The 14,194-nt window shown below is 38.0% G+C and overlaps 1 protein-coding gene and 1 long non-coding RNA gene across 3 annotated transcripts in view; both read right to left on the bottom strand.

Moving 5' to 3' along the window:
• The window catches only part of vstm2la (V-set and transmembrane domain containing 2 like a), a 47,904-nt gene extending 38,827 nt beyond the window's left edge, over nucleotides 1-9,077 (bottom strand). The window contains exon 1 of the mRNA XM_065269066.1: nucleotides 8,801-9,077. Within this exon, the coding sequence (XP_065125138.1) occupies nucleotides 8,801-8,918 (118 nt within the window). The 5' untranslated portion in view covers nucleotides 8,919-9,077. The remainder of the gene's footprint in view (nucleotides 1-8,800) is intronic.
• LOC135750313 (uncharacterized) lies at nucleotides 4,127-5,747 on the bottom strand. 2 transcript variants are annotated; one of them, XR_010532687.2, is made up of 3 exons: nucleotides 5,490-5,744; nucleotides 4,248-5,028; nucleotides 4,127-4,210 (listed from the first exon to the last, which is right to left on the bottom strand). It is a non-coding gene; the product is annotated as an uncharacterized lncRNA (long non-coding RNA). The 2 variants fall into 2 exon arrangements; XR_010532686.1 differs by lacking the exon at nucleotides 4,127-4,210 and having other exon boundaries at nucleotides 4,291-5,028; nucleotides 5,490-5,747.
• Nucleotides 9,078-14,194: the final 5,117 nt, after the last annotated feature.

The raw sequence follows: 14,194 nt of genomic DNA, 5'->3' as shown, positions 1-14,194 counted from the left end.
GTTAGTTCTCGTCTGGGGTGCAATCCCCTTAAATCATTCCAAAAGCTATAGCGACTGGTGTGTTCGACTTCATACTGCGCCGTGCAAACTGACATGTGGATGACTTTGATAACGATAACGTAATCGTTAATGATTTGGGACAAATATGATGTTATTTAATGTTAAATTATGTGAGTGGCGCTGTGTGGCAAGGACAAGGATTTGAGCAACTTCCTAAGTCACAGCTGGGCGGCGCGGACAGGCGCCACCTGGCGGCGCCGGTATGCATATACTCATAGAAAAGAATGTGATTGTTTTTTAGAACGGCGCTGCGCGGTGCTGAGCGGCGCGGCCGGTGTGCGATCCCCTTTAGGCTGCATCTGAAAGCTCTTAACTGCTGCATTCAAGGTACGTCCAAATCCAATGTTTGCTTTACTTCTGTCTCCTGAAATACATGTACCTGGTCAAACATAGATCTACCCTTCGTTTTCTTCAATGTGCCACAATTCTATGCTGGTGCGAGGAATGTGATTGGTCAAGCCTGGTCGAGTTTGAAAAAATTAAATGGTTAAATGATTTTTCAGAATCTGTGCGTGCATTCACACACATACCCTGAAATACATGTGACGTATTTATAGTCCTGCACTTGGTAGCATTCTGTGTGAATGTTACGGCAATGGAGGTCCTCTTTACAGGAGCGATCACAGAACATTTACGGGACGTGTTTGTGTTCAAACAGAAGCCTCTGCCAATTTTACAGAAATTTTCTGGGACCAAAGTGCTGTGTGAATGAGATCTCTTACATGTTATACATAAATGCGTTTACATGCACATGTGTATTGCTTATGCTGATTATGCTTAATAAACTGATAATGTGTGGGGTCGTGTAAATGTGGAAAAAGGTTTTCTTTTAACGGGGAAAGCCCATAAGCCGTGTAAGCAAAAACCGATTGGCACAGGCAGTTTTTTTGTTAATTTCCCTGATTTCGGCATGTAAACACCTTAACCGGCTTTCTTGCAGTTTTCATGTGTGCATGCCTCCGCATGTGACGTTTATCTTTCAATAAATGTAAGCGCAAAGTAACGCATAAAGCTCTCTGCTGGACTAAAGCAGTTGGCAGAAAAACTGCTCGTGTTACATTTACAGGTTCTGCAGACATGAGAAGAGATACAACAGTATTGCTTAAGACAGATTTCCAATCAGTTTTTTGAATGACTATTATGTACTATAGGCAGTGACATCACTGCCTGCAAGAAACCTGTGCCAATTAATGCTTTAAAAACACAAACCAGTTTTAAATCCTTACAGAATATTTAGCCTAAAGTATTAAATTCTTGAAAAAACAAGACGGACCCACATGAAACGCACTTTGCTTTAAATCTTATATTCACTCTTTGAAGACACCGAGCTTTTTTGAAGTGAAGAGTGAAAAGTAAGAATGCAAATGCTTTGGAAAGAAACATAATTCTTCTAGTAAAGCTTTGTTTTAAAGCCTTGCGAGCTTTATGGGCTTATTTAACTATTGCATGGTTAGCAATTCACGGGATTGTGGCTTGAGGTTTCTGCACACATTACAAGAGGAGCACTGTTAACGTCTTACATACATTAGATTACTTGAAATCACTGCTGCTCTTATAAAAATGTGAAAAAATGGATTTTCAAATAAATATTTTATTTACTAATTACTTATTAAACGCCATTTCAGTTAGAATGCTGTCTAAGAAGGGAACTGCGAATGTAGACAGCTCACTATATAGTTTAAACAGAGTTTTTCCTTTACTGACAAAACACGCAAAGTTAATTCTCACACGATGATACTAAGAAACACGACTATCTTAGAAAGTTTCATTGCTGCGGTCACAAGACTCAAAACTTGACTCTGATTTCTGGCTGACCTCCAGAAAACTTTAAACAATCTCATTTCACAGCCCAGTGGCCTTAAATGACTAGTGTGTTACCCACGCGAACACATTCATCATCATCAGATTGAGTAACAACTTCACTATCATAAACTATTATGACTCTATAATACACCTCAACTGAAAACTGGCAATAAAATAAACTACTATGATTTTGTCAATAAATGTAGCTTCTGAATAAGGATAAAAACAAGCAGTTTCTTTATGTAAGCCTTACATCAGTCAACTGGTGAATCGTGACTGTTTGAATGTGGGCTGCGAGACACCTCTGTAACTCACACCTTCAGTTTTTCTGTTATTTAGAGACATGAAAACGCACAGGAAAGATTAAACAAGCGACGAATTAAAGTTCACAAGCACAAGCTCCATACATGAAGAAAAAAATCAGCACATTGTGGACAAATGTCAGTGGTCACTGTTGTGAGTGACAGCCGGTAAAATGAGTGTGTTTGTGAAAGGACCGAGTGTCAGGTGTGTGTTTGACAATAATGACAATAGGTATTATCCTGAGCTGACTGTAGCTGTCTATTCAGTGTAAATAAACCAAAGTGGAACCAACGTGTTAAAATTTGAAGGAAACGTTTCAGAAACGTTATTTTTTAAATTGTATATAAAAAAAGTTTTGATGTGTTTGGTTAAGATATTGAACAAAGAGTGTTTTGGAGGTATGGAAGTAAATTTCTCCATCTGTTGTTTTTTTCACCAAAGTCACCAAACCCAACCTTATTATTTTAATCACTAAAACATAACATTATTTTGTAACATGTCAGAAAATCCTCATAACTGATAGCTCGGATTGAAAACATTTTTACACAGCGGGGTTAGTTGTTACACAGCCTCAGGTATACAATGATAATGAAATGAAAACAATGTAAACACTATTCACAAAATAACAACTGTTAATATAACATCAGGGGAAATAACTCACAATTACTTAACAATTTTTTTGTCTTAAAGGTGCAGTGTGTTATTTTTAGAAGGATCTCTGACAGAAATGCAAAATAATATACAAAACTATATTATCAGGGGTGTATAAAGACCTTTTTATAATGAACCGTTATGTTTTCATTACCTTAGAATGAGACCTTTTTATCTACATACGCCGAGGGTCCCTTACGTGGAAGTTGCCATTTTGTGCCGCAATGTTTCTACAGAAGCCCTTAATGGACAAACTTTTTTTACTAAGTTGTCTCCGATGATGACATGTTTTTCCGGTGGCGGCTATCGTAGCTTCTCTATGCATTTCAAAAGTGAGGGGTGAGCAGTGGACTGAGCCATTGGTTGAAATTCGCAACGTCACCACTAGATGCTGCATAAATTTACACACTGCACCTTTAATTGTGAGGCTCTATTATATGCATTGCTGCATAGTACAAGGGTGTTTAGATGAAGGATCATGGATGGATGAATGTGTGAATATCTATCATTTATAGGCAGAAATATAAACAATATCCACCTTTAGTATATTCACCTTATTCCGCCACGCCCCTTTTTAATTCTTCGCTCTTCCGCATTTTGTCAACCGACTTCCGCTGCTAATATGGCACAGTGCATTCGGTGGTTAGTTTGGTGGTTAGAAGATTGTTTGTAGTTCACTATAACTTTAGTGAAATGACAAATATCGCTACTGCTGTAAATGTTTTAAATTAGGAGCACGGTTAAAACTTCATACGACGATTGGATAGTCTTATATTGTCCCATCAATCGTCTCGTGGTTAGACGATATGAAGCGGCCGCGACAAGTAACCTGGCATATTTAATTACCTCGTCCTGTCAGGAGTTGATGGAGCAGCATTGAAAATTATTAAAAGTATGTCTACCAATATTTACACAGTGATTTCGTCTTTTTTATAGCAAATGTGCACCTTAGCCAGTCCAATAACTATTTCGTTTTTATGTGGTAATGTACCATGATAGAATTCATTTGCAAACTTGCCAACACTTATTCCATCAAATCATGAGACTAAAATCCTTTTAAGTGGAATCTCTAAAGCTCACATATGGTTTAAGAAATTCCTTACAGATAATAACTGATCACACTGTAAAGTTTTATATTACTGCATGGCAGGTTATATCTGATCACATAGTAAATGTTTAATATAACTGCATGACATCTGATCACATTGTAAAGGTTTAAATAAATGCACAACATGATCACATTGTAAAGATTTAATATAAATGCACAACATGATCACATTGTAAAGATTTAATATAAATGCACAACATCTGATCACATTGTAAAGGTTTAATATAAATGCACAACATCTGATCACATTGTAAATGTTTAATATAACTGCATGACAGGTAACAGCTGATCACATTGTAAAGATTTAATATAAATGCACAACATGATCATATTGTAAAGATTTAATATAAATGCACAACATCTGATCACATTGTAAATGTTTAATATAAATGCACAACATCTGATCACACTGTAAATGTTTAATATCACTGCATGACATCTGATCACATATGAAGGTTTAATGTAACTTTACAACCGGTAAAGCAAGACCACCCTGCAATAAATTAAGACACAGCTTTATCGGAGTCATCAGGAGCTGATCCCAAGCGTATATCTGGAAGCTGTTGGTGTATGTACTGGTAAAGTGCTTGGCGACTGTGTAATGGATGCAATATCAACCCTGTGTAAAGCTGAACCAAAGATGGTTGTTTCTCAGCAGAGATATGTACATTTGTGCCAGCTCAACACATGAAGCAGAAGCATTGAAGCAGTTTCTCGGACAGGGTTTACAGGACTAGGCCTTAATTATATTAGGACATTTTAGTTTTTACAAACAAATCCTACAAAAAAACAAGACTGGTGCGCATCTTGTGACAAAACAATGGCACTAATATATGTTGAGGTATGTCAGTAAAAGGTGTTTTTAAATTATTGTAGCTCAAATATGCATTTTCGCCTGGGACCAGGATAAGCCCTGTCCGGGAAACCGCACCATTGTTTTCCCATATCAGATGTAGGTTGCTTCAGGTTGAGTTGTGATTTTAAAGTGTAGTTGTGGTCAGAGACGGATGGATCCTCTCATTGTGTTTCTGCATCACAGTTTAGGAACATGTTGATTGTATCATCCTCACAGTTGTCCACTGCATCACTAAACATCAATGCATCTGTGAAAACAATATAACCATAAACATTTTTATGTTAGTATTTAAAATAAACTTGCATCATGAGAATTAATATATAAATGGCACCCATACTTAAACAGAACAGTGTGTAAGAGAGATGCATTAAAAAGAGACAGAAACGTTATACACACAACCTTTAACTTCAGTGTTAAATAATACGTTGTTTAATATGTCATTATCAATATCTGAATGAGAAATGAACTGACATTCTAGCATCTGAAATCTCAGTAACTTGTAGGAATCACGTGGGCTACTGTAAGAAAGCAATGTACTATAATATCTCGTTGTACTATCGTAAATATAAAAATATAGGTGGACCATTAAAACCATTCAAATAGTTGCATTTTATAAACTAACATTACTGATCTTAAGTGTATTTGTAGAACGGACATCACAAATCTAACTTTAGGCGAACGAGCACAAAGTTAGCTAAGATAGCTTACCTGAAACTGGCCACCTTTTCAACACCAGGCGTGGTTTAAAGTTACCGGAACATCGTAGTCGAACCATTACTTGGGATAAGGGTGTTCCTCAGTTGGCTTAAAATTGGTAAGAAAGAAACATAAAGGCGCTCGAGTGAGCTTTTTAAGCTTAACACGTCGCCTTCAGTCACTGCCTCAGCTGCTCATCGTCTATGCGGCCGGAAGAACGTTGACAAAATGAGCGCAATGGCGCCGCCCTTGTTGTCGTGAAAAATAAGGTGAATAGACAAAATTTTATTTAGGGATGCACCGATACCGATACTGGTATCGGGTATCGACCTCGATACCACATTTTCTAAAGTACTTGTACTCGTTAAAAGTCCCTCGATACCTGGAATCGATACCACGTTCTGAGAAATGTCTATGTTTGAGCGCCGTGTAAGGGGTTAATGCCTCCTGTGTTGTCCAAAGAGGCAGAGTTTACAACAAACTGGAAAACTAGTCCTTTGTTTTTTTGTTAAATTATATGACTAAATCTGTTACCTGTAAATTTAAATCATGTTTTTTTATTAAGTACTCGGTATCGGTATCGGCAAGTACTGAAATGCAAGTACTCGTATTCCAAAAAAGTGGTATCGGTGCATCCCTAATTTTATTGAACTCAATTTTCTAGCAGGTGTTACAGCAAACCCTCTTTTTGTTACAATGAACCACACCTCTGGGGTAAGTTGTAACGTTTCTACTCTACTGTCACTTACGGTGTAATTGTACGATATCGGTAGGTCCCACAAACATACTTTAAGGGACAAAAAGTAGGATTTACCCCCATCTAGTGATGAAATTGTATTTTGCATTCAAACGAATAGTGCTCTCTAACGCCTCGCTTTTTCAAATGCGTGTTGCAACTACGGTAGCCATTATGTACTTACTGATCTCCTTGTTCGTTTTAGCTGGTTTACGTGTTCTGAACGAAAACGCGTTGGTAGGTTAGTGCTTTTTGTCCCTCTTTGCTATTATAGTTTATCAATATTGCGGAAAGACATGGAAGCCTCCTCGGACTTACCCGTTCAATGTAAGTAAAGAGAAGAAATTCTAGCTTACAAAGAAAAATCAGATCATCGGCAGAGGTCATTTGACACCAATGAGGACATATTTATGAATAAAGACATTGATTTTGATTAATAAAACACTTTAAATCCTACTTACTGTCCCTTTAAGTGTCCATTTGTAGCAGAGATCTGTTTGTTGATTTTGTAAATAAATTATTTTTGGCCAAAGCCAAAAAGCGTTCGTTTGTGGCCCGCTCTCCCCTATACAAGTGACTTCATTCTTCAGCGATACAGCTTTAAGGGACAGTAATAAAATGTTTATTTAACATTAAATTGCATTTTAATGAAAGCTTGTTTAATGCTTTCTGCTCTGTTTTCTGATCTTCCCCTCAAGCCATGACCAACCACAAAACACAAAGAAGAAAAACACACAACCCTCTGTGTAGAATTAGAAAAAGAGGCGAGATCATTAGAAGAGATCAGAGACCTGAGATCAGACTAACAACAATTCCCAGACATGACCTTAAGCAGCTATAATTGACACATAGGGATTCTCTACTGAACATTGTTAGTCTAGGTCTAAGTCTAATTGATCTGCCTCTTTCAAAAATAAATAAATAAATAAAACTGAGACAAAAGAAATCTGATATTTTGAGCGCTGATGCATTAAGATGCACTTCCTCTATCAATGCAAATTAAAACACTCCGAGGTGCAGAAAATGAAATTCCTCTCCAGCTATTGCTATTCATGTGATGCGTGCCGGTGTTAGCGAGAGGTCTAATGGGTCTCCCCTCTTTGTTTCATTACTAGTATGAGGTCAGAGGAAAAACCAGAGGTTTAAAGTTGTTGTTGACATTAATTAAGACATGTTACTGCGGACCACAGTTTTCCCAGCAGAGTTAAAATAAAGGTATCGAACATGGCGACATTAAGCTGTTGATCACTCCATCGACAAAGAAAGCACTTCTGTTTCAGACGACACCCAGAAAAATTAACACATCCATTAGGGGTGACCTGACAGGGGGAAAATTTATGAAAAAAAAAAAGATTTCAACAAACGCATACCATTTTTACAACAAATTCCCAAAAAGCGTATTGCTGTAGCAATAAATAATGGTATGCACAATATATTAATAATATAAGAATACAGTGGGGAATTAGTATTGAGTTTTGCATTGCAGATTTTGTAGGTGAGCTAAATCATCTTAAAATTAATTTCACAACGCATCTTGACAAGCCAAGAAGTATTATAAGACTATTATTATTATAAACAGTATATTACTTTTTTAGGCTTTCATGCATATACATAAAAGTGCTCCGGATCCTTTCTTAAACTCGCAATACTATTTTAATACAAAACTGATTGGGTTAGATCAAGTGCAGTTGGATGAAAATAATATCCAGACCTGCATGTCATCTAATTTAGAGAATCATCTTTAAATCAAAACTTTTCCCCAAAGCTTCTGTATTGAGATTCAAAATCCCTTCTTAATATTCCTCATGAATATCTGCTCCGATCACATCCTGCCCTTTAATTTCATGGTGAGCGACCCACAATCCACAGTGTGAAGGCTTTCATCGGTAGGATGCCTGCCTGGGCTCATCAGCACTGCTTTATTCAGTGCATTACTCATGTATTGTTCATGCAATTGTCAAACTTTACATTTAAATACAAAATATGCATGCAAGAACAAATCTTTATATTTTTGTGTGTTTTTAATTTTATGAATAATAGTATCCATTATAATTATGACTTTTATGAATTATGGCTTTGATAATATATTTGAATTTTTCATGATTTCTTTCCCTCTTTTAAAAGAATCAAATGCATGAAGTAACAGAGGATTATATTTTATAACAGTTTTATCATCTACTATGATGGTAATATTACAATAAATACCACAGTATGGTTTAGTACTTTAAATCAGCATGTTTTTGTAAGACTTAAAAGCAATGTAATGCTAACAACAGATTTAAACAAAGGAAACACAATGTTTAATTGTACACGACTATTATGATATACTATTATTTAAAGTAGTACCAAGGTATTTGAATATGTAAATTAATCAGTGTTACAGTTTAATAGTCTTACCATCGCAGTACAATGGTACCACCTGTCAATTACAATGGCACAGTTTTGAGAGACTGGATGTGATGAAGATGCACCTGCTCTGCATCACCATCACTCCCATCAATGTTCCGTCTGCGTACAGATCGGCTCCAAAATTACACCACCCGAAACCTAAACGTGTAGAGAACCGGAACAATTTCGCAAATCTTACCGTTGCTGGATATGTGGTTTTCCACGTCGTCGCTTCCAGCTTGTCTGAGACTGGCACTAAGTTGGATGTAGAGTCCCACACAATGTAAACTCCTCAGAATCACTCCAAACGCGCCCATCACTGCTCTCTTTAAAACACTCTTTCACATCAGGTGAAAATAAACGGCTTGGAGAGATAAATCCAGATGTGCTGAGGGTTTACTGGCGGGTTTTGTCCCGGCAGGAGAGACTGAAAGCGGCTGCGTGTGTTTGCAGTCGCCAACTGACGCGCGCTTTGATTCTCCGTGAGGTGAAACTGCCCGGATCTAACCGACGCGGCGGAAGGAAGCGACGCTGGTAATGGGGAGCGCCACGGCTTACATTAGGGAATTTCAATTAAGCGGAGTAATCTCACGGAGGGTTTTTGCACAAACTGTGAGTGAAGTAAACTGTCGTCACTCGTCTTTGGTTGTGGGCTTGGCTGAAAACGACGTTTCTGAGGTAAATGTTATGCAATAAACGGTTTTATTTCGGCCATGAACATGTATGTATGGTCCTGTTGACAGCAGAACTGCTTAATACTGAAGAAAAATTAATACCACAAACAATCCTGGCTGTCTATTCGTCCTTATTTTGCGCTCTCCAAGGTTCTGAAAGAAGTTAAGAATTAGTAAGTTAAGAAAAATATAATAATATTCTTAATGAAGATAAAATGCACAGATTTTACATATACAGTTCCCATAGTTAACTAGTCTACTTATGGATTTTTGCGTGCACATTAATTTTACATACAACATCTTAAAAGAGGGCTTATTATGCTTTTTTTATACTTTTTAAAATCGTTCATCAAGTAGTGAAAATGTAAAGCACCACCAACATCTTACTTTAAAATTAAATAAATGTTAAAGTCGCCATAAAACGGAAGTAGGACTAGCAATTGTTTTGTTTTCTCCGCGATGACATATAACCGAGTGAAATGGCTTCTGAAATTAAAAAAAAAAAATTGTGCTGGAATTCTTCCATCAATAATTGATTGGGTCGTTTGAAATTGGGTCATGTTGCTAATTGACCCTTCCCTAAGCACCTTAGTGTTGAGTTAGCTAGCTAGCTAACATTAGCGTGCTCTTACATTGGAGCAAACTTATAATCTTCCTGACAATATTTAGTTATGAATAAAGCCCCCCACACTGCTTGATTCACGTCCACCATTTCTGGGTTTTAGGTAACGGAAAGGGAAAATTTTGATTAAACATTATGAGGCCATGCATTTTTAAGCAAACAAGTAATTAGTAAAAAAATACCACAATATTCCAAAACAAATTACAATTTTTCTTTCTTACTTAGTTTTTTAGGGTAGCTTTTATGTGAATACTTTGTTTGTTATTTATTGATTTTTTATTTTTTTTCATGGTTAGTTTTAGTGCATTCAATGTTATGTGTATCTATTAATTTTACCTTTTATGTCAAGCGATAAAGTTTATTATTATTCTTATTTTATTTGACTGAAAGTGGTACAGTAGCACATCCCAACGTAATGCTTAGGCTACTACTGAAAAGTACATTTAGTGCACAGTCAGCCCTGTTTAATATTTAGCAATACCAGAATATTAAGTTGAATTCATTAACGCGAGTCTTAATAAAAAAATGGCACAACTGTGTCATGCATTGTTTAATTGTGTTAAAAATTTGTTTACAATAAACTCAAAAAGTTCATCGTAATCTGGCAAAATTAAACTTTTAATGGTTTTCATGTCTCACTATAGAGACATACTGATTCTACCACAATTTTATAGCCTACAATAAGGCCTAAAACAAACAATAAATAAGCATTTTGTACCATTTAGGAGAAATATGAATAGTATTAAGTCCATATCATAAAACTGAAATATGATACCGCAAACTAGCCTTTATTCATGTTTCTTTTATGTTTCATGTGCAGATAAAGGATTTCACCATGCAACAGAATAAACACGACTGTTTCCACCTCGTTACCGCAACCAGCACGATACTCTGATGGTAAGGTAGGGGAAACGCAAATCTCACCGCAGGTTTGTAACTGTTTATCTTCTCTGAGGAGGAAAAAACCTTCACAGTCACAAAGCTCAACTCAATCACTCGGAGAAAGACAATTATTCTGAGCTCTCTGGGCTGTGAAATTGCTGTTGAATCACCATTAGCGCGCCGGTGTCATAATCACTGATAAGAGATGCGTGCTGGGATACCTGCCCTTCCCGTCAATTCAAAATGCAAATAACGATGGCGCTTTATAACTCAGTGATTTTGGATACGGAGGTCGGGAGGGGGGAGGGAAGCAGATGTTGCTCTGCGCGAGCTGCTGCGGCCTCCATCAGCCACGGCAAACCGGCGAGACACAAGTGATTGGCATGCGCCACCGACAAGCATCGCCACGGTAATGAGCGTGTCCTTGAAGTGTGCCAGGCGCTCGCCCCGGTCTGTAGTCACCACTCATTTGCATTTCAAGTTTAATGCGTTGGCAGAGGGGCATCAATAACGCTCTCGACACACACACACACACACACACACACACACACACAATTCATCATATTGTACAATTCAACAGATGGGTAACTGTCGCATATCCCCTCCTCCTTCAATTGTCGGCATTCCTCTACAGTATTTACACCTCCCTTCTTTCTGCAAAGCATCTCCCTGGTAACAACGAGAACTGGCGGCAATCACTGAACTCCAGAGACGGAGGGGAAATACAGAGATCTCACAAAATAAAGCCGTGCTTTGCCAACAGAAGCAAGGAAAGGACAGCCAGAGAATATTTAATATGCCAGAAGCGTCAGCCGTGAGCATGAGAGTGGAGCTCCTCGGAGGACAGGCCGGGTGGATAAACAACAGAGAACGTGCCGAGAAAGTGTCAGGAAGATAATGACTCTCAAGCACTTGTCCCCGGGCTACAGGACAGAAAGTTATCGCTCAGAGACTATGGACGCAAAGGAGATTTTGGGTTCTCCTGGTGCATCAAAGCGGCCTAACCAGACATTTGACTTGGGGCAAGATGTCTGGTTTTTATCGCAAAATATTCTGACCAAGAGCTGCCCACTTAAAGAGGCAGAATGATTGACATGTACCAACTAAGTGCAGTTCATTTCATTTAAAATATAAATAATATTAGCCAGACAGAATAAAAAGTCAAATCAAATCTTATTTCTCAGAAGGGATCACTGTATCACGAGTAAGGAAAAAACCTGTATATCTGTAAAAGTCAAGTACAGCGAGCCAACCTGCGCTTTCCGAGAAAATAAATCCCAGTCATTATGTTATAATAGTCACATCAATACTATTATCCCATAGTATCAGCTGTGTCAATGGTCTAAAATAATAGTTAACACGAGTCACTGGCCAAATTAACCTCAGAAACATTTTCAAATGACATTTAACACCTGTTCACAAACCCTGATGACCACATAAAAGGGACATATCATGAAAATCTGAGTTTTTCCATGTTAAGTGCTATAATTGGGTCCTATAATTGCTTCTATCAACCTAGAAAAGATGAAAGAAAAACAGTAACTTAGTTTCGGTAAATCTTTCTCTGCAAGCATGTGAAAAAATGGGTAATTGAAATTTGGCTCCCCTTCTGATGTCAGAAGGGGTCTTGTTATAACAATACCGCCCCTTAATCTGCAACTATCCAACCATGGCACTGCCATTTACTGGGTTCCCATGGGTCCTTGAAAATTTAAGGCCCTGGGAAGTTTTTGAAAATTTACATAGACACAGGTCATTGAAAGTGCTTGAATCTATTTTATGTAAGACGTTTTCTGAAAAAAAAAAAATCATAATATTCCCTGTGTAGTGTAGGATAATATCATAAAAATTCTAGACTTTTTAAGCACACATGCTAAACTGTTCGTTTTCAAATGCTTATATCTTCTGTATGCGAATGTTGATTCATACCAAAATGCTTTTTTGCATAGTTGTGTTTGACAAATGAAAACGTCTCGGGTTACGTATGTAACTGTTGCTCCCTGAGAAGGGAACGAGACGCTGCGTCTCCCTTGCCATACTTCCTGCGTCCCTGTAACGTCGTCTTTGGCAATATTTCAGATAGCGATATACGTCCTGGCTCCTGCGTCACCCTGTCTTTGTTGTTAAACCTCACCATTGGTTGAATTTGATATACACATTCAGACGCACTTACCCCTGGAGGTTTCCCCAAAGTGTCACCGCAGTGACGCAGCGCGAGTTCCCTCAAAGGGAACTGAAACAATGTATCTTAAAAGGTAACACAATGTAACCTTGCTCTCACTTGAAATGTGTCCTCACATTTAGTCCTTGAATTTGGGGGTATTGGACCTGTTTACACGTACATCGTTATTTTGAAAGACTTAAAAATTTTCCTTCGTTTGCGCCCTTTGTTTACATGCAAACAAAGAACTTGCCTCTGAAACCGATTCTTTCAAAAAACTCCGGCCAGAGTGGAGATTTTGAAAATCTTTGGTTGCACAGTTGCATGTAAACTTAGACAAACGGATGTTTAGGCAGCCAACGTCCCAGTATGCACCAGGGGCACATTCAAGCTCACACCGGTGCGCAATGTTTTGCTACGATTTCCGGGTTAAACGACATGTTTCCTGGAAACGGTGTGCAACAGGTTTTAGATGCGTTTTCTCTTGTTTGGTGGGTGTGTCATAAATGTCGGTCCAATCAGTGGCAAGATGTATATAAACCACGTGAGACAGCTCGCTCAATGGGTTCAAGTTGGAATGTTGTCTTTCATTCTGGACGGCAAGGTCAGTGACTGTAACATAAAGGGTATTTTACATTATTAAATACACATTTATAACGATTCAGAAACATTTAAAAAAGAACACAAAGAATGGCCTCTCAGCTACCGTAGTTGCAACTCTTGCGTCATCACAACAGAGTGTTCAACACATCACCGTTTCTGTTTAATAAACGTTGTGCAACGTTTTGTCGGGGTTGAACGCAGCCCAGAGCTCGCCTTGTTTAAAGGTGGAACAGGAAGTGATTCGTTGCTGTTTTCGGGATTGTAATTGGCTTACGTGGGCTTGAGCTTCTCGTTACACCGCCACCTAGAGGTTTGGCATGCTCTTGACGGCATATATACACAGGTACATGTCAATGAATGTGTGCACAAAGTTATTTTTGAAACCGGAAAGGTTGAAATGTCTGTTTGTGAAAATACTGTAGCCACCCACGTGTAAACGTACTCTTATTTTATGTCTTTAAAAAAATCTCATAATATGGCCCCTTTAACATGAGTCACTTGTCAAATTAACCTCTGAAACATTTTCCAACGACATTTTACACCGGTCCACAAACCCTGATGACCAAATTAAAAACTGGTGACTCTCATAGTCACTTTTGTGTGCAGTATGATGGTGAGCAACTTTACTGCGGGCAGTCAACTATTTTGCTG

Source organism: Paramisgurnus dabryanus, chromosome 21 (assembly GCF_030506205.2).
Source record: "Paramisgurnus dabryanus chromosome 21, PD_genome_1.1, whole genome shotgun sequence".
In the NCBI taxonomy this organism is placed as follows: Eukaryota; Metazoa; Chordata; class Actinopteri; order Cypriniformes; family Cobitidae; genus Paramisgurnus; species Paramisgurnus dabryanus.
Note: the sequence above shows the minus strand (reverse complement) of the source record. Positions and strands in the feature narration are given on the sequence as shown.